Consider the following 19,524-nt stretch of genomic DNA (forward strand, 5'->3'; position numbering starts at 1 on the left):
GAACGAAGATCAAGCTTGGAATGTTGATGTTGTCACCGGTTGACATCAACCGAAAGAACACAGTGCCTGTTTCCAACGGAACCAAACATCGTTTGGGTTGCAGTGATGATGATGATGATGATGAGGGTTGCTTCAGCAGCAAAGCATGGGAAGAGATAGTGTAATGCAATGCATGATAGGTATCGTACAACATTTCGATCTCGGACAAACATGTGCAGGCTATGCTCGTTCTTCTCACAATTCTTGATCACAATTGCAATGTGCCTCTATGACAAGCTCTGGCCCCCATTCCCGAGGACATTGAACCGGGTGTTACGGGCTAATCTTCTTCCATTCTCGACTCGTTCGAATCTTCTCTTCTCATCTCACCTCCATCGTGTTCACGATCGTCCTCGTCCTCCTCTCTCACTCGGTTTTGAATACTCAATAATCCTAGACCTCCTAATTCTCGAGGTGGCGGACCTTGTCCTTGTCCCTGAACTTGGATCGCACTGCCCAAACCGCTCAAACCTCTCGCCATCGCTGCACCTCCACCTGGATTACTTCCAAGACTAGTGCTCAGATTACCGTTTCCGCCACTACCGCCGACGCTGCCGATACTGAGTGCAGGGGAGGCGGCTCGTGATCGGCTAGATATCGGTCGAGCATAAGGGTGTGATGGTCGAGCGTGAGTAGGGCGAAGTTGAGACGAAGCGAGGGCGGATGAGTAAAGAGGTGCGTGTGAGGGCGATTGAGGTATTGGAATGGACGATGTAGTGCGAGATGGAGAGATGGGGAATGAAAAGGATGGTGAGGAGCCTCGAGGTCGTTTGTACGGATCGAACCGATCTTCAACTTGTGCTGTTGTGGGAGACAGAAAAACGAATCAGCACCGACGATAGACGAAAACTTGTCACAAGTGCACCGAGGAGAAGCTACAGGTGAGGTTGCAAAACCTCCTCACTCACCTTTTCGCTTTCCCGGTCTGACCGATGCAGATCCACCTTGAGATTCGCGATATTGCATTAGACCAGGACTTGACATGGACATTGCGCTAGCTCCAGGAGACACCGCAAGCTATTCAAATACTTATCAGTCAGTCAGAACTTCCTCGCAATGAACCGAAAACTCACCTCAAGCTTCTCGATGGTCGGACTACCAAGAGGTGTACCGACCCCGCCCATGCCAAGGGTCCCAAAAGCGGTTGGTAAGCCGAACCCACTACCTGGGGAGGGTACCATCCCAGCAGCTGCTGAGCCGAAACTCGGTCGTGACGATCTCAAGCCCGAACCGGGCCATTGTGCGTTGCTCGATGGTGGCGTAGGGAAACCAGCATTTGCGGAGAATGGTGTTGTCGCGGACGCAGCTTGCGCTTGTCCATTGCCTCCGTTCCCGCTTCCTTGAGGAGGAACAGATCCGCCGCTGTCCGTTCCCTGTTGAGCACCGGGTGTCGATTTGCCCGATTCTGAAGGATTGTTCGATACCCACATCGAGGAAGAGGAGGAGCTTGCGGGCCGATCCATATCCATTCCTGCAGCAAATGCAGAATTGACAGGTTCCACCGGACCGATATCGTCATCCGAATCAGAATCAGAATCGTCCATCCCCATCCTCGCTCTATCCATCCAATTTCTCGCTGCCCACGAGGACGTTCTCCGTCCTGCCGGTACCGCGCCTGGTCTGATCCCAAAATGGGCATCTTCGTCATCGTCGTCGCCGCCAACTTGATCTGGAAAACGACCTCTCGATCCTCTCGGTACTCGAGGAGTAAAAGGTAATTTCTGTGGATGTGATAGTAAGAGTCTTTGTAATCTGGCTTCGGACTGCATTTCATGTTCCAACGGGGCATTCTCGGATATTAATGTCGCAAGTAAAGCCGAAGGTAATGGTCGACCAGTGAAAGGAGGAGCATGAAGAGATGTCGTAGCTGGGGAAGGAGGGGGCGGGGATGAGGATGAATCGTCCATTCTTGCTTTTCCTTTTCTCCTAGCACCAGCACTCCCACCGTCGGATAAACGTTGTAAGTGACTCGGCATCCATCTCAAAGGTGATCGAGATTCGTCCAATTCTCCTTCCATATCCATAGGACTCGTACTTCGACTCTCCTCTCCGTCCTCATCCTCCATCTTGTCAACCTCATGTATTGGTGGTGTCGACGTCTTGAGATCCTCGAACGGAATGATGGGCGCGGAGGAGGTCCGTCGGATGAGTGCATTACGAAATGAATCGTGGCTACTTGGCCATCGAGGCGTCGGTTGTATCGGGGTCATACCGGACGCCTGAGAGGTACCGAAGCCTGTGTGTTGCTGTTGCTGATGTGCAGCTAGATCGTTGATGGTCCGACTACTCGAAGGATCTTGAACAAGTGTCATGTTCACCTCCGGATCGACCTTTCCATTTGGCATTGGGGTGATCTCCCCTTCACCCGGCGAACCTTCTGAAATGTAACTCGGTGTCTGTGCTAAACTGAGCATACTAGGCCTGCGGACTCTCCGAGTTGTGACCGTCCCAGCTGTCGGCGGTGCGTTGTCTACCGGCATAGGCAACGCGAGCGGCATTCCGCTCGCACCTGGACCGAAGAACGATTGCGATTCCCTCTGACCGGAAGATGACGAGGAAGAGGAAGGCGAAGCGGGAAGCCCAAAAGCGTTGGTAGTGGTCAAAAACCGCACTGGTGACAGAGATAGTCGTTGCGCAAAAGGTACAGGCGCAGTTGGCGACGATCGTAGGGTCTGAGTAGGGGGTGAAGCCATATCGGTATCTTCCAACATGCGATTGGAACCGTCTCCCCCGGCTTTAGGGGTTGTCGGTATATTTCGAGGTTGCATGTTGAACGGGTGTATGGGTGTAGTAGGTGTATGATAGGATTGATGAGGGTACCGATAGTCTAAGTGACCGGTTCTGAGGTTCGGTCGAAAGACATGGTTCGATCAGTCAAAGCGGTAAGGTGAAGTCAGAGCGCAACGGCTTGCGTTGAGGGGAAAGGTGGTTCGGCACGATGAGGTGAGATTGGTGTATTCTTCCCCTTGAGTTGAATTCTGTAATGATCGTATGAAGATGATGGAACAGAGGACAATGCGAGTCGCTATCCTATCGAGATTGAAAAGAATGTCATATGTGTATGCTAAAAGGTAAGGAGATGATATGTCGAGTGGAAAGGACTCTGTGATGACCGGGAAATGGGAATTGAATTCAACCTTCCTTCGCAACTCTATCGTATGCTGCGCGCGATCTTGACACGTCTTCGACACATCAGCTTGTATCCAACTGAACTTGACCATCATTGCATATCAAACATCACATTCGATACCCAAACTTGCTGGCGACCCCTGCACACGTCCCCTCACGCTCGTACCATGCTCTCATAATTTCGCCGATCATTGTATCTCCAGAATGCCCTTCCAACCTCCGACAAGGCCCCACTCGGCCAACCCACAAATGTCAATTGACGCAATCTCTATATTTCCTCGAGCCAGCACCAAAACTACCCCTCGACCTGATATCCAGAGAGGATCTTCGATGTCCAGCTTCGGAAGGATGTCCCGTGACGTTGATGATTGGGACGATCCATGGGATAGTAGCTCAGACAAGGAGGATCAGGAAGAACTGTCTACCGCCTCATCCGTTGGAGCGGGGTCAAGACTGGGAACGAGTGGGAGTACCGTAGAGTCGGAAGGCTCCAAGACCGTTCCTATACCTGCAACACGAAGAGAGACGGAAGGTCAGAGACCTTCGGTGGACACTGCGGGTGTAGCGACTTCTTGGAATTCGACATCATATCATCACGTTTCCCATCCTTCACCCTCCTCCCCCACGCGACCGAATCTAGTACCTGCCAAAACATATTCCGAAGGAGTACCACCTCCAGCTCCCGGCACGTCAGTCAACGGTAGTCCCAACAGAGGGGCAAAGGGTACGAATGGGAGCGGGTCGAGGCTACCGCCAGGAGGAGCGTGGGAGATTGTCGAACCGTCAGAACTGAGAGAAGAGGAGGAAGTGGAACCTGTAAAGGTCGGCAGAGAAGCTGTCAGAGAGGACGTGGAGGACATTCTACGAGGTAAGCTATACTTTCACCCGCCGTTGCCTTACACACAGCTGATCGGCCGCGTCAGACCCCCTTCAACTTCTTCAGTCATTATCCATCGATCCCCCATCTACTCCCTCTGGCTCTCACCCCAATCCCTCTTCCACATTTCCCTTCCTTACTCCTACTGGCTACGAATCCCCTACCTCTTCTACCGCTCAATCATCCTCCACATCTTTCCTCTCGTCGCCTGAAGTTGGCACATCAACAAGATCACCATCAACACCTAGAGCATCAACGCGCAAGGAGGGTATCAGCCGTTCGCGTAGTATGCGAACAGAGAGGAAGAGAGAAAAGTTCGCAAAGGTCCTGAGAGGGAGAGAACAGGATGGAGGTGGGGTGGATCTTGCAGAGTTGCGAAAGCTGGCTTGGTCTGGTGTACCAGAGGAAGTGAGACCCATTGTCTGGCAATTGCTCTTGGTAAGTACAGCGGTATTCCCTCGCCTAAGGTTGAGCGAAACAGGCGAAAGAAGAGCCATCTGAACAAGGCGACGGGCTAAACGTTTTTTTCTTCAGAATTACCTGCCTCTGCCTGTACAACCACGCTTGACCACATTGACACGGAAACGAAAAGAGTATAGCCAGCTTGTCGACCAATACTTTGGCAGAGGTTTAGCCGCTCTTGACCAACAAGTAAGTACTACCGTAACCTATCATGTCACGTTGTCTGCCTAGCTGATACATGGGATGGTTTCAGATATGGCATCAAATCGAGATTGACGTACCGAGAACGAGACCGGGAACAGGTTTATGGGGCTGCGAGAAGACTCAACGGGTAAGCGTCTCTTGCGTTACGCCGTGGGGACACGTGAACTCATGATATGACCAACAGAGTCTCGAGAGGATACTGTATGTGTGGGCAATTCGACATCCTGCATCTGGGTACGTGCAAGGTATCAACGATCTTGTTACACCGTTCTTCGAGGTCTTCCTCAGTGCCTACATTGGTGAGCAATACTGTCCCCCCTAAGGAACCGCTCACTCATACCCATTCCCTTCTATCAGATACCGATCCCGAGATCTTCGATGTCGCTCATCTTGAATCTCACGTGTTGTCTGCGATCGAGGCGGACTCATTCTGGTGCTTGACAAAACTGCTGGACGGGATCCAAGACAATTATATCTCGCAGCAACCCGGTATACAAAGATTGGTTCGAAGGATGTCAGAACTGGTTAAGAGAATCGATGGTGCGTGCTTTGCTCTTGCGTGATGCACGGCTTCTCAATCATTCAGGTCCTTGCTGACTGGGTCTGTCTTGTTGCTCAGCTCCTCTGGCTGCGCATTTCGAGGATCAAGGTGTTGAGTTCATGCAATTCGCTTTCAGATGGATGAACTGTCTCTTGATGAGGGAGATGAGTGTGAAATGTACTATAAGGATGTGGGACACTTATCTTGTGAGTGGAGCGTTGGCAACCACGCCAGCTGAATAAAGCTGATTTGCTTTTGTTTTGGTAGGCGGAAGGAACGGATGCGTTCTCGCAATTCCACTTATACGTCTGTTCGGCCTTGCTTGTCAAGTATTCTGAAAGACTGCGGGAGATGGACTTCCAGGTGGGTATCGCAGACTGCTTTGTACTCTGTGTTCAGCTGATGAGCCGTGCTTGATACAGGAAATGATCATGTTCCTCCAATGCCTCCCTACACAGTCATGGACCGATCACCAAGTCGAACTGCTCCTCTCTGAAGCCTATGTGCTGAAGACGGTATGGCAAGGTGCAGAGAACCACTTTGCCAATATGCCCAATGGTCAACAGGGTCAATTCGGAATGTTGGGAAGATAATCGCCCTTTACCGGTAGGAGGTGGGAGAAAGAGTCACAGTAGTTCAAGGTGGTAACGAGATTCTCGAAACAAACGAGCAGGTGAAAGGTCACTCTGACAGTATTATAGTATAACGCAACAAGTCTTGTAATGCATGGAACGATAACTTACTCATCAGGCTGATACTGCTGTACTGATATCGATGACACTGTGGCGGTTGACGTGTACTGACGTACAACTTTCAGATCGCTTCGACTGACTCTTTGCGCTTTGACCTCCCCAAGACGTATATATCAATCACACGGTGGATCCAATTCATTTTGCAATCGCATCACTTTCCTTCCTCTTCTAATTATTTCACCTTCTTTCTAACAGTTACCCGCCATCACTAGATCAACAGAGGGGGTGATAAGTCACTTCCGTCTTCCGCTACTTACTTCGTTCATCGACTCTTACTAACGACGCTGATTTTACTGATTGGTACATCTCCCCCTCAAATCACCCACATTCGCCGCTTTTGCTCACCCAACATAAGCAAGGAAAATGGCGGTCGGCCAAAAATTCGTGCGTACTTATTACTCTTACTAATGTTCTCTTTATCTGCAGCTTTGAACTAGACTTTTCATATGACTGATACGTTCTTGATATTCCACAGCGACCACCCAAACAGATTCGCCCTGCCCAAGCTCATGCACAGGGTTCTGATGTAAAAAGTATCACATCTCAAGCTTCATCGTCGACTCAGACACAAACCCCGAAGCAGAAAATTACCAGTGTTAACAAGACTGAGAGTCTCCAAGTTGTCAAGACGCTTCTTGAAGCTAGTCTTGGCACAATCTTCTATCAAAGGTCAGTCAAGATTCCTCGATAAGGTCTAGATCCCGAAGGAACACGCTAACGGTATCACTGCCGAACAGGAAACTGCTTCCAAACGATCAGTTTCATACCGTGCGCCTGATCGAAGCCCTTCCTCCTCCAGGAAGCAATCGTCAGAGCAGCTTGCCGATCGGCTCGCAGCCGTCACATATAACAGACTCGCAGCTCACATCCTCACAATCTCTGTCACAAGATGTTGCCAGTCAGCAGCCACAAGGTGTGAAAGGCAAAGGTTTCACGTATCGAGCACTGAAGCCGGAGCAATCGTAAGCTGCCCACTACCTCCCTCTGCTCTTTGCTCCTGCTCGCTGACAATGTCAACAACAGGGTTGAGGGGGACAAAATACTTGGTCTGCTAGTGAGTCACTGCCACCTGGTGTCGCCCTGCAGTAGCTGACTTGCTGTGCAGGACGGGGCGGTCATGGATGCTGTATCAAAAGGCTACCTCCGATCTGTCGTCCTGTTTGTGTTCTTGGACAGCAACGATCCGAACAAGTAGGTCCACAGTCTACCTCGTCAAATGTCATCGCTGCTGACAGTCCTTTCCACTCACTAATAGCATCCTAGAATCATACACGTTCAACTTCTTTTACCATGGACCGTCCTCCGTGCCACAGATGGATATCGTTCACAACTTAGGACAAATGAATCTAGAACAGAACTCCGCCTCAGCAAGCCATATGCCTCCTCCCGTCGCTTCAACACCGGACGCCAACGAGATATTGGGTGCAAGTCGTCCAATTCACCACATTGGACGATCTGTCAAGGTGAGCGCATTAAATTAAACCTCGTCCAGCCTGTGTGTAGACTAACATCCAGTCAGCAATTCCTTACCCAGCTGCTTCCATCATGTAAGGCTTTAGACGATCTGCCGTGTCAGCGGTTCTTCGACGTCAAACTTTTCTACAATGAAACCGTTCCTGTAGAGTGTGTCCTCATGTTCGCTCTCACGTGACAGTGGCTGAATATGAGCACAGCTATGTCGCACCGGGCACCAAAGATGCCACCGATGAGACTCTTTTCATTGGGACTCATCACCTTGACAGGCCCCCTGTCACGAAAGATTTTGGTCATCTGCAGACAGGTTGCCATGGGTAAGTTCCGTTGATTTGGCTTATTGAGGCATCATACCAACCTTGTCTGTTCACTTCCAGCATCTCGGTCACAGCGATGTCTGTGACCGATCAAATACCAAAGCGGCATTTGAATGATGTCGACAATGTTGATGAGTTGTACAAGGATGCAGATGATAGGAGAATTATCTGGGTGAGTAAGACTTCATTGGTCCCTTAGATGAGTGTCAAACCAATCTGACGTGCAACTTCACCTGAAGAATGCCGAAGTAGTGAGTGCTCTCCTGACAACGAGAATCTGGACGTAAACACTAACACACCCTGGCTAGCCTGCGCACGACCGACAAATCTATGATGTCGGCAGCTTTGACCCGTACACTGTCATTGACACTCGGTATCAAACGACAGAAGCTACCGGTGAATCTTTGTTCAAACAACCGATGGGCGTACGAGATGAAGGATACAACGTTTTGCCTTTGCCTGTGTCTCCATATGAGTCGAATCTTCAAGGCTCAGCAATCCAGACGGAATCCTACGACCTGGACGATCATGCCACTCGTGACCACGAACGCTCAGCAGGGGGTTCGCGCAGTACGAAGAGGAAGGCGGACGAGGTAAGTGACTTACTTGACCACAAACACCTCAAAGTATGCTGAGTGAGCTCTCAGTCGATAAATGATATGACTCTGGCCAGCGATACCTTCCGAGATGAAGAGTCTACAAGCATGCCAACACTTACGGCCGCTATTCCTGTTGAATCACTTGTACTTTTGGCTCCATACCGAAGATCGCCTCCCGTCAATCCCGGTACTTCCCCGCTACAATCGCCATCCCCTTTTCTTGGGGCTGACGCAGATGGTGGGGCATCTTCCTTTCTTCCTTGCTTCTCTGGTTCACGAACACTGACTGTCCAATCTTTTAGCTGCCGGAGAGACAGACGATGAGGCTATGGACGACATGGATTCGTTCATGATGAAGCAGCTCGAGCCACGTAGTCAAAAGCGCGTGAAACAAAATGCAGTCGAACCAGCCCGAGACCCGCCGCAGCCTGTCAAAAACATATCTACAAACAACAGTCGATCTACACTCCTGCCCAAATCCAGCGCAGCAATCGTCAAAGCGTCCAAACCTGTAGCCAAGGAGAAATCTTTGCTGCCAAAGAAGTCGACCAAAGCCAAGCCTAGACCGAAACCCAAGGCAAAAGCTATTGATAAGCCAGCGAAGGTCAAGAACGCTGCGAAGAAGTACAGCAAAGCTTCAAAAAAGACAGTTACCAGTACCCAGAGTCTTCCTGCCCTTCCGAAGCAAGTAAGCAAGGAACAAAAGGACAGAATGACTGCCCAGAGATCACGAGGCGACGGCACGATCGACTGCTTCTGCGGTTCTAAGGACGCCGAGGGTGACACGATACAATGCGACTCGTGTACCAAGTGGTATCACACACATTGCCTAGGGTGAGTCAATTCTGCTGTAGCGTGCGAGATTTGAGAGCTTGGCTGAAGTCTACTTCGATCGATCGCAGATATGAGGATATGTCCGAAGTCGACAAGGTTGCAGAATACGTCTGCGTCATCTGCGAGATGGAAGGGGACGAAACACGTACTTGGGATAGAGTGTCTATCGAAGTAGCGCGATCCACCATGAGCGAGCTGAGTCTTGTTCGGTAAGCCTTCTCCTCTGTCATCATTGACCTGGCTGAAGTTGTTTTACAGACGTGCCGTATGTTGGGTCCGAAAGGAAGGCGGCTTGAGCCAGAGTGCCGGAATACCTGAGCTTCGACACTATCTCGGTAAGATCATTTAGTGTGCCACAAAAGATAGTGATGCAGTGTCTGACAGTGGCATATGTTTGACAGGATGTACGCCTCAAACCATGAACTGGGTTATCTCCGAGCTCAAGCTTCAAGGCAAGTCATTCTTGAAAAGCTGTGTGTTTACTCTTGCTGACAGAGTCGCAGGTTTCATTGAACTGGCATCTGGAAGTGAGCGTGACCTCATGTCGAGGACACTGTCCTCAATTGAAGCTGACTGTTGCGTCGTGTCCCAGATTCCGGGCGACCAATCTCTGCCGCTCGAAAGTGGAGCTTCCAAGGTGACTCTTCAGCTGCCACTTTCCGTCGATACTTCGATCCTGGTAAAGGTATTGAGGAGGATGTCCTTGAGTATCGTAAAGCTCACGCTACTCCTGTAAGCTCTCATCTACCATCATACGATCACACAGGCTGTAATTGATAATTGATCCCATATAGACTCAACGACAGTTCACCTCATCTCACCCTTCACATGTCTCGAACACCCAATCCCAAGACGAAGAAGACCGAGATGTCGATATGGAAGACACGCACCATGAGCACGAAAACCGTAACATGTCGCTTCGAACACCTACGAGCAGCGGTAGCCTTGTACCTTCGCTCGACACTGGGACTCGATTCGGTCTCCCGGTCTGGCGAAGTAGTCGAGCGCTGTGTCCTATCGATCTATCGGAGCCATTCGAGCCCGTGCACGAGCATGTCCTCATGTCATGATTAATTCTTTCTGACGATTTGTAGGACTACTGTTCATGTGCCAATTCACTCGCTTTCGGCTGTACATACTTATCCCATGTCGTGTGTCGTAGTGCTGTTGTGTCTCGTCTAATATCACGCGCAGCTGATAGTCTGTGATGTGTTCGGAGACTGACATATGTATGTATAATGCTATGATGTATCTGTATGTGTGTCTATATCTACTTCTATGCTATACCTTCGACTATGTATTGCAAGATCACACATAACGCTCATTCGCAGTGCTCTTCACCCCTTATATCACTCTACCAACCTCTCACCTGCTTTGGGACCCTTGACCCCACTCCCCTTCCCACCAACTTTCGCACTCCTTGTCCCAAACTGCATTGCCTTCTTCACCCTCTTCCCAGCTCTTTCCATCCCAATCTTCTGCATTGCCATTCTCAATAACTTCTTATCGCCTACTCCTTCACCTAAGCGAGGATCACATTTCGTCCATATTGGTACAGAGGAGAGATATGCGATGAAAGTGAGGTCGAGATATGGATATCGAGCGTCTCGGGCGTGGGATGAGATGAGACGATCATCTCGTGATAGATTACGAGTAGGCAGACGGGAGATATCCATTTGGGTCTGTGGCGGAAACCCAGTTTAGTAATGCCATACTCCCGACCAGAACACACATCAAGAGGTGAACTAGTACCTCACCTCGTCGATCAGTCCTTGCCATCCACCTTGATTGAAAGCATGTCGATGACGGGCATATCCACCAAGTTGTCTGTGACGTCCACAACGATATCAGTACTGCTGCAGCGTTTCGTTGTAAAACAGTACGCGGTTACAGACTCACTCGTCGGCACCTAATCCTGAAAGGTAGACTTTGGCATTGACTTGATACGCTTCTCTGGTGCCATCTTCATTTTGTACGGTACCGTGCCCCAGCGATGCGAAGTACAGAGGATAGGCCAAGGACTGAGAGGATAGTCAGCAACTCTACGTATTACCACGTTTGGTATGTTCACTCACCAGGTCCATCTCTGTCGATGAGGGGTACATCAAATCCAGTACTCGTTCCCTGTGAGCCCTCGTCTCCTGCTCGTCGACACAACGTCAGCTCAAATGTAGGGAGGACTGAGAGATCATGTACTCACATCGTATGGCACATCGACCTCTACGAACCGCCACTCTCTCCCCGGACACACTTCTCTCAGCTCTGCAAGAGCGTCGAAACCTGATATCCGATCGGGGACGTTGTAGTTAACACTTCGCGGAGCAAGCTCCTTCGCTTTGCCTTTACCGTTCACCGCGGCGGGTTTCGGAGAAGGGGCGAAGGCGACGTTGATGAGGTCGATAGGGTCGGAGGGAGGCAGACATCTGCACGAATGCAAAGACACGTCAATTCGATGACTGATGTGGTAAGCAGGCAATGTTTGACACGTACTGGTGAAGGAGGTAGGCGAGAAAGGTACAGTCTATACCTCCGGAAAAGAGGACAGCGACTCGTGCTTGTCTACAATGCATGAATATCAGCGGGGCCCGATTGACGAGGGGATGCAAGACTCACCCTGCGGTACCGGGAGTGGGGATGTTCTCCACTCTCCGTCTAACACTATTCCGTAAAGCGTCTATAAATCTTTCGATCTCCATATCAAGGGCAGGGTCGTCGAAAGCCGGATCTGATAACGGAAGGGTAGCATTGATTGGGCTAACCCTAGTCTGCTCATCTATCAGCTTTACCCTCGCTATGGATTGATGGGAATAGTGGAAGCTTACCCATGGAGAATGGGAAGTCTCAGGTACATCGAGGTTCGTCCTTCTCCGCAAAGCTCTGTTCATGTCCAGCACCTGGTCAAGCATGTCAGTCGATCGATATAGGCGTTTCTCGATCATAAGAGAATCACCAACTCACCTCGTTCCCTTCCTCTTCTTTTATATCGATAACCCGCAAGCTTATGAGTCCCCCTTCACCACCCAATAACGCCCTCATCTTAACCCCATTCTCACGTGCTAGCGCACTTCGGCAAGAGCTGAGAATGAAGTATTGCGAAGTTTCATCGCCGTCGTCTTGCGAGGGATGGACGAGCAATGAGCGTCGGGAGAGGGGGTCAAGTTGGTAGTATATCGTTTGAGATGCGAACTATGTACAGAGTCAGCTCATCCCTCGACACCCAGATTCGCTCGGCCTGCCTCGTAGTAGATGAAAGCGAACCTGTTTCTCATATTAGACCCGCTCCGATACATGAAGAAATGGAAAAGGACTCACGGTCCCTCAATCCCCTGTAGGACGTCATCTGGAGTTTCCCCGTTCTCCAACCTCTCAAAGATCTTCCTTGTATCATTCTCATCTTGTCCTACTTCTAACCCTTGAAACACCTATACATCCCTCTATCAGCAACGCGCCACACGGGCCGAGGGCATCTCCCAAACTCACCTGTCCATTCCAGCCCAGTACTCCTCTCTTGCCCACCAAAGGCTGCGCCGTCAGATCCCCTCTCAGGCCCAACACTGAAGCACTGAGTACGATTTCAACCTTCCCGCCATCTTGTAGCTCAACGACCTCGGTATGTGATCGTTGACAATCCGGTCCTCGGCATAGATTCGCAGTTCGGAACGACTCGAGCAGCGCTGATGAGGGTGACGCTTCAGGAGTGGGAGAAGCGGGCAGGGGACGAATGGTCAATGTGAGACCGCACATGACTGACACGAGCGGGATAGAGTGTATCGGTGGGTGGTCGGTACAGGGTATTATCTGTCCATGTTAGGGTATATACTGCACGAGGAGTAAGATGGACTAAAGAACTCGAGCGATTCTAACATTTTGTTGTTATCTTCGCATCCAGGCACGAAGCCTTTTGGGTGGCGAAAACAACCAGTGGCACCGAACGAAAGGTGCATTTCAACATTTTGTTTTACTCAACATTGCGGTCTCGCAATCAGGCTCTCTGGCATGAGTATCATGTCGCATCTCGTCTCTTATTGTGGTAGTTTTCAGGTCGTGTTTAGCCAGCTCCTTATGTGGTGCCAGACCCAAAAGCTGAAGACCAGAGAGACCGGATCCGCTGTGCAATGACTGATGTGTAGGAGAATCATCCAGGCTCAAAGCCTTTTGGCCTTTTGGGTGGTGAAATCAACCAGTGGCACCGAGTCAAAAATGAGACTCAACATTGTGATCTAGCAATCAGTAGGTACAGCACAGCATTGGGGCTCTTCCAGATGATCACTATGCAGAACGCAATGAGAAGACCTTGACCTCGAACATCCTTCTTGGTGTCGAAACTTGTAATAACGCATTGCCTAGCCAGTGGCCAACTACGCTATCCGAGCATCGCATCGCACTATAAAAGGTCACAATAATCGGGATTCTGCTGAACCTCCCGATTCTGGCTATATATACCCGAGGATGTTGGTCTTGGTAGTTGTCATTCATGACACTCTGATCTACCTCACAACGGGAAGTTGCTCCTGCAACTTATGGTATATCCCAACCGAAAAGGGTCTCACCCCTTTTCCAAGTCAAGTCGAAAACCTTGCACCCCTGGCAGGAATCGAACACTGGACCCGAGAATCCCGATTATTATGTAATAACGCATTGCCTAGCCAGTGGCCAACTACGCTATCCGAGCATCGCATCGCACTATAAAAGGTCACGATAATCGGGATTCTGCTGAACCTCCCGATTCTGGCTATATATACCCGAGGATGTTGGTCTTGGTAGTTGTCATTCATGACAAAACTTGAATCACAGTAGTGCGCATGAAGTTTGTGACTGGTGTGCTTCTCTCTGCACTGTATCACATTTCAAAGGGATGGACTACATTTGGATCACCTCATGTCAACAAATCAAGTAATTACTATTTCTTCCCCACCTATCTTCGTCTGCCCAGTCTCCCCAGCATAGAAATAAAGAGTCGTCTCGTCCCAGAGTGAGAGCCTGATTTCGAGGTCTGGGTCCAATTTGCGTTCTCCCTCCTTCGCTGTGCCTGCCGACCGTTCTCTTCATACACCTCACAGTTCTCAATCGCTTTCGCTAACAACTCAATTTCTTTTCTCTCAACACTGTCAGCGTCGACCCCATCCTTAGTACTGCCTTGGACATCACTGCCTCCTCCCTCACTACACGGCGTCAACAACAACTCGAGTCTCTTTTTCTTCTCTCCCATCTTGTAACTCCAATAGATACCCTGATTCCCTTCCATTTGCGCTCTATGTTTCATCTTGTAATCCTCCAATTCTGTTTCAGTGAAGCCAACGGGTTTGATGTCATCTCTGGAAAACTCTTGATTCCTTCTGTGTTCCTTATACTGGCTCTTACACCTTAGCACCCTGACATATGATTAAACAGAAGGTAAGGGACATAACTCACTCTCCAACGTGGAATCTTGACCTGTTTGGGTGTCTTTTTGGTCTCAATCCTGGTGTTCATGTTCCAGGCTGAGTCATCATCAGATTCATAAGGAGGAAAGACCTGTTGTTGATCCTTTGGTTTCAAAATCGAGTGACGAGGAGAAGGGGAGGTGGAGGCACCATTTGCAGAGGTACTCCTGGGAGTAGGGCATGCTCCTTGAGTGTTGGGCTCCAGGCTTTGTCCCCATGTGTTGGGTCTCTCTGAGCTGATGGTGGAGGACAGAGGAGAACTGACGGACAGAGTATTGGCTGTGGCATGAGCACTGATGACAGTAAAGCCGGTATCGTTGGTGATTGCTGCATCACAGGAGTCTTCAAAAAGGTGGTCGTTTGATCTTGTGGAGTATGACATGGTGTTGGTAGGTGTGGTGATGATATGTAGGATTGACTTGTTGATGGGATAAGGCGTTCAAAGTTGAAAGTGATCAAGAACAATGAAGAAAACATCTATGAACTCATAAACCATTTAGAAACCCCGCATTGGTGACTAAGTTATCCTTTGACTTCACAGTTCACATCGTTTCAGGATCCTTTCTAGCCTATTGTTGCTGTATCATTATTCTAGTGACGGCCACTGGCAGGGAGTCCGAAGCGAAGGGAGGGACAACATCAAACACTTAGGGTATGTCCAGGTCATGCCTTTGAGAATTGATCATTACCCAACCAACATGTGTGAATTGTGGGAACAAGTACTATCGCACACTCTCAAGTGCACACTGGACAGGAGCAACACAAAACGGGGTGCATGAAATGAACACCGAAAAAAGGAGAACACCTCGACTCTTTTGCTCATGTCGCTTCTTCTTCCCCTTGAGTCTAGTATCATGCACACCGATCGCTTGGGCCAAATCAGATTAACCCCTGCTTATATGCCTCCTCTGCGTTCCTGAAATCCGCCTGGACTCTTTCTTCCAAATCTCTCTGTGCAGCCTCCTCGTGCAATCTCAATTCCCTTTCCTCCATGAGCTCCTTCTTCAGCCTCTGACCCACACTGGAGCTACTTGCTTTTTTGGCTTTCTTGCTGTTCTCTTTGGCTGTCTTGATCGACCCATTCAGAGCAATTTCATCTTCACGCTGCGTCTCGTCTGTTGTTGTAATTCTCTTCAGGTCGTGTCTAGCCAACTGCTCTTGTAGTGCCACACCGAAAAGCTGAAGACCAGAGAGACCAGATCTGCTATGCGACGACTAATGCGTGAGATAAAAAGGTCAATAAGCCTTCCTTAACTTACTCCAGTCACCGAACAAACTCACCCTACTTGACTCTGCGGCTACATGACCGTCGCTCATGCCACCGTCGTCATACAAGATAGAGGAAACGGCGGAATCGGCGGTGTTGTTGCTTGGATGATAACTCATGCCGGAACCCGTCACACGAATGCGTTTTTCTCCTGAGGAGTCAGTAGACGATGATGTTCGATATTTGAGCGACATTGTGAACTTTCATGCACAAGTTGATGGGGTTTCTAAGGTACGTTTACTGTAGCAATATGGACAAGATGGTCGATCGGTTTAGATACCCACTGTTCTGACTCTCGTCCCGAGCGACCTGTGGCATGGCACTATAAGTTACAGTCGAGGGCTTGAGTCAAACAGTACGAGCTACGTCATGTAAAAGGGGATCGTCCGCAAAGGAAGAGACCGTTCTGAAACCCGATTTTATCACTCTACTTCTTGGACATTTCCTTTTTTCACTCCCTCTGCTATAAGGTGATGATGATACGTACAGCTCACACGATGTCCCAAATGAGGCCTTGGTGGCAGAGCCACCACTTCTACCCGCACGATGGCACAACCGATTTTAATACATCAAACGCCTTACTGTATGTGAGTGTGCACTCGACATGCGACAGAGCGATATGACTGGTCTCATGCGGTCATTCTGCTATCAGATATTCGACGAATTCTTTCCACCTCGTGCCAGAGTTTGCGGTTCACAGCTCAAAATCGCATAATGAAAAGCCAACTTGGCGTCCTTCTCCTCTTGTGTCCAATTCAAATCCTCTGTATCCCTATTCCCCTCTATTCCCTCTTCAACATACCTCAAACCATTCATCCGCTCATCGTCTCTAGCATCTTCCCACAGATCAACAGATGTTATTTCCTTTCCTTTGGTGTCAGTGTCCCATGGTTGATCGGCAAGGACGCTCTTGAGCGCTTTCAACGTTTCTTGCCCTTTTCTTACACTCGGCAATGGTGTTTGTTTTTGTGAACCTGGTTGGTAAGAACTCTCTATTTCGTTATTCTTCTTGGAGGACGAAGAAACGACAGAACGAAAGTTTTCCCACAAGAAGACAGTGTGACCACGCCAAGTCAGCTTTGTGTACAGACTATAGATATAAGTGCGCTTACTCACCATGCCTGGACGTGTGATGTCAAATCGGACAGAACGAGAATGCCAGTTCGATACCCTGCTTGGACGTGATATTGGACCGCCAATTTGAGTGGCAATTGACCTTGAATGGGCGTTGGACAAATTCGGACTTGCACTGGTAGCGCTGTTGGACTCGTTCCTGCCCTCAGAGTTACATGAGGTAGTGTTTCTACCTGTAAACGAGGATAACATGTCGCTTGGTATTGTCAAGGATAGTACTGTCGTTGGGTAACGAGTCATTGCTGGATTGTGAGAACCCTAGGGGTTGTATACAGACATAACATGATATTAGGACTCTTCACGTACTGTATAAGAATTCAAGTCTACAGAATTTCTCAAGGATGCAGATCCTCAAAGGAGACTAAGCATTTACCGTGTTTCACCTAAGGACGTGCTCGAAATAGTCAAGTTAATGCGTTTCATCATACCTGGCTATCAGGTCGTACATAGGCTGTAATTTATCGCAGAAATCGCATCGCCTTGCGTCTTAGTGTCAATATTGGCAGATTAACGACGCTAGTTTGATGACAATATATCTCATTGGTTATAACGCGCGATGAGGCCAAATTTGCATCAAAGTGTATGTGTGTATTTGCTTATAGGCTGACTGATTACTCTTCTACAAATCTAGCCTCTTCCCAGCCGTCCTCGTCCTCCAAGACACCAAGACTCTGCTCCATTGTGGTGTTCATCAGACTGGAACGTAGATTGTCTTTCTCCTTATTCTGAGATTCAAGGCCGGGTGTATCGTCTAACATATCCCACTCGTCGACTTCGCCGTCCATTCTCGCTCCCGCTCCCGTCCTTTCCGATTCATCCTCGTCATCATCACTGTCTTCGACCGCCTGGCTCTCCTCCTCCTCCTCTAGGTCGTTGCGGGATAGACCCCCCACCGCTTCCTCGTCGTCTTCCCGCTTTATCGAAAACCCGCCTCTTTGGGTTTTTCTTTCCCCTTCACAGGCGTCACTTTCCCTTTCGTTGAAGCGGGTGTAGAAGTGGTCGATCTCGTCCCCGTTTTCCCAATCGGCGTCTTCTTCTCCTTCTCCTTCTCCTTGGCTTTCGCTTCCGTATCTCCATTTTTCTCATCATCAGCTTGCGTTTGCGTTTGCGCTCGCTCTTTCGCTTCTTGTTCCTCTTTCTCCTTCTCCCTAGCTTCTGCCTGCTCTTCCTCAAATGCAGCATTCATCTCTTCCGCAGTAGAGTTCATCTTGTCGATCCAACGTTGGAGGAGTTGGGCATTATCGGTCTTGAGATCGATGACTTGTTGTTCAAGCGAAGAAATTTCGAGGTTTTGTGAAATCAGTTCGTCGGATAAGGCCTGGGTGTGACGTATCGACACAGTGCAAGGACGACGAGGGGTGATAGACAGGAAGAAGATTCGATAAGCAAAACAGGTAGAGGAACGATCGATCGATAACAGTCAGCTCAATCCTCTCAAAGCGAAGGCACCTATGCTACACAGCTCGCTGCGGTCGGTGTTCGACCCTTACTTACCTCCATATCTTTCGTCCTGACCTTCCATCTCTCCTCCCAATCCCTCTCTTTCCTATACGCATTATCCCTCTGATCCCTCAACTCCCTCGCTTCCTCTCTCAACCCTCGCACTTCTTCATCCCGATCACGTAGACTATCAGCCATTTGGAGCTGTTTGTTTTGCGAAGCGGCTTGACTACGATATACTTGGGATAGCTCAGATCGGATTGAGGTGAGTTGGGCATCGAGGTGGGCGAGGAGGGGTGAGGGCGTAGAGCTGGGGCGAGCAAAGCGGAGCGGGGAGGTATGGGTGGGTAAGTCATTCGAGGTCGAGTATTGGATTGACAGATAGGACCCGTGTGACAGCCGTCAAGTATGAGATTTGATGATAGCGTAGATGGCGTATGTAGAGGATGACGAGAGATAGGATAAATGTAATCAGATCAGCACCCGCTCCTCATGAATCATCAAACAAACCGACAAAGCTCGCACCCCGTCGCACTCACCCTTCACCACCACCACCTCCTGATCGTAACAACGCCCTATTCCGAATTTTAAGCTCCCTCGCATGTTTTGCAAGTCGCCGATCTAGCATATCGAGCAGTGTCAGCTGTTTGTTCTGAGCAATGAGCCATTTCCCATCCCACTCCGCCGCATAACAGAAAAATCTCTCGCCCATCACGAGTCACAAGTGCTGTGCTGTCGTCGTGGCCGGGACATAGTGTCCCCCGTGCGAGGTCGCATATTCTTGACAAGCTCGTTCTACGGGACATGCTCGTCACACATACCACACCCCACTCACATTGCTCGATCAGATCTCTATACCCCTCATTCTCCACCTGGCTCGCCTTCAACCTTGATCTGATTGTATTCTGCCATTCTGGCGGACCTTGTGGTGGCATCGTGGTGTGCGAGGTGTTGAAGCTTGTCGAGCTTGTCGATGATCAACTCCCTTTATCGAGATTGGTTGCCCCGTGTAGACCAATCAGTGTTGTGTTGA

The 19,524-nt window shown here is 49.6% G+C and overlaps 5 protein-coding genes across 5 annotated transcripts; 2 read left to right on the forward strand and 3 right to left on the reverse strand.

Annotated features, from left to right (window-relative positions):
• Nucleotides 1-319: 319 nt before the first annotated feature.
• CI109_107009 (uncharacterized protein) lies at nucleotides 320-2,807 on the reverse strand (the record flags this gene model as incomplete). The annotated part of the gene is made up of 3 exons (XM_032001931.1): nucleotides 320-840; nucleotides 948-1,056; nucleotides 1,113-2,807. 3 exons carry the CDS (start codon nucleotides 2,805-2,807, stop codon nucleotides 320-322), a joined length of 2,325 nt encoding a protein of 774 aa, XP_031863488.1.
• Nucleotides 2,808-3,372: 565 nt separating this feature from the next.
• On the forward strand, nucleotides 3,373-5,845 carry CI109_107010 (uncharacterized protein; the record flags this gene model as incomplete). The annotated part of the gene is made up of 9 exons (XM_032001930.1): nucleotides 3,373-4,036; nucleotides 4,092-4,483; nucleotides 4,580-4,696; nucleotides 4,761-4,838; nucleotides 4,896-5,010; nucleotides 5,069-5,251; nucleotides 5,331-5,458; nucleotides 5,520-5,615; nucleotides 5,675-5,845. 9 exons carry the CDS (start codon nucleotides 3,373-3,375, stop codon nucleotides 5,843-5,845), a joined length of 1,944 nt encoding a protein of 647 aa, XP_031863487.1.
• A 522-nt stretch (nucleotides 5,846-6,367) lies between these two features.
• Nucleotides 6,368-10,297, forward strand: CI109_107011 (uncharacterized protein; the record flags this gene model as incomplete). Its single annotated transcript, XM_065967951.1, has 18 exons — nucleotides 6,368-6,388; nucleotides 6,480-6,673; nucleotides 6,742-6,966; nucleotides 7,028-7,058; nucleotides 7,110-7,195; nucleotides 7,260-7,467; nucleotides 7,524-7,627; nucleotides 7,678-7,794; nucleotides 7,855-7,966; nucleotides 8,034-8,045; nucleotides 8,103-8,387; nucleotides 8,442-8,631; nucleotides 8,696-9,227; nucleotides 9,296-9,436; nucleotides 9,486-9,562; nucleotides 9,629-9,754; nucleotides 9,820-9,959; nucleotides 10,022-10,297. The coding sequence occupies 18 exons, from the start codon at nucleotides 6,368-6,370 to the stop codon at nucleotides 10,295-10,297; spliced, it is 2,877 nt and encodes a 958-aa protein (XP_065824023.1).
• A 279-nt stretch (nucleotides 10,298-10,576) lies between these two features.
• CI109_107012 (uncharacterized protein) lies at nucleotides 10,577-12,971 on the reverse strand (the record flags this gene model as incomplete). Its single annotated transcript, XM_065967952.1, has 12 exons — nucleotides 10,577-10,909; nucleotides 10,985-11,054; nucleotides 11,127-11,248; nucleotides 11,303-11,368; nucleotides 11,428-11,650; nucleotides 11,718-11,786; nucleotides 11,841-11,992; nucleotides 12,050-12,121; nucleotides 12,186-12,413; nucleotides 12,464-12,485; nucleotides 12,540-12,649; nucleotides 12,708-12,971. The coding sequence occupies 12 exons, from the start codon at nucleotides 12,969-12,971 to the stop codon at nucleotides 10,577-10,579; spliced, it is 1,731 nt and encodes a 576-aa protein (XP_065824024.1).
• A 4,691-nt stretch (nucleotides 12,972-17,662) lies between these two features.
• Nucleotides 17,663-19,426, reverse strand: CI109_107013 (uncharacterized protein; the record flags this gene model as incomplete). Its single annotated transcript, XM_032008449.1, has 5 exons — nucleotides 17,663-17,916; nucleotides 17,979-18,369; nucleotides 18,546-18,801; nucleotides 19,031-19,112; nucleotides 19,327-19,426. The coding sequence occupies 5 exons, from the start codon at nucleotides 19,424-19,426 to the stop codon at nucleotides 17,663-17,665; spliced, it is 1,083 nt and encodes a 360-aa protein (XP_031857275.1).
• Nucleotides 19,427-19,524: the final 98 nt, after the last annotated feature.

This window comes from Kwoniella shandongensis, chromosome 13 (genome assembly GCF_008629635.2).
Source record: "Kwoniella shandongensis chromosome 13, complete sequence".
Classification (NCBI taxonomy): domain Eukaryota; kingdom Fungi; phylum Basidiomycota; class Tremellomycetes; order Tremellales; family Cryptococcaceae; genus Kwoniella; species Kwoniella shandongensis.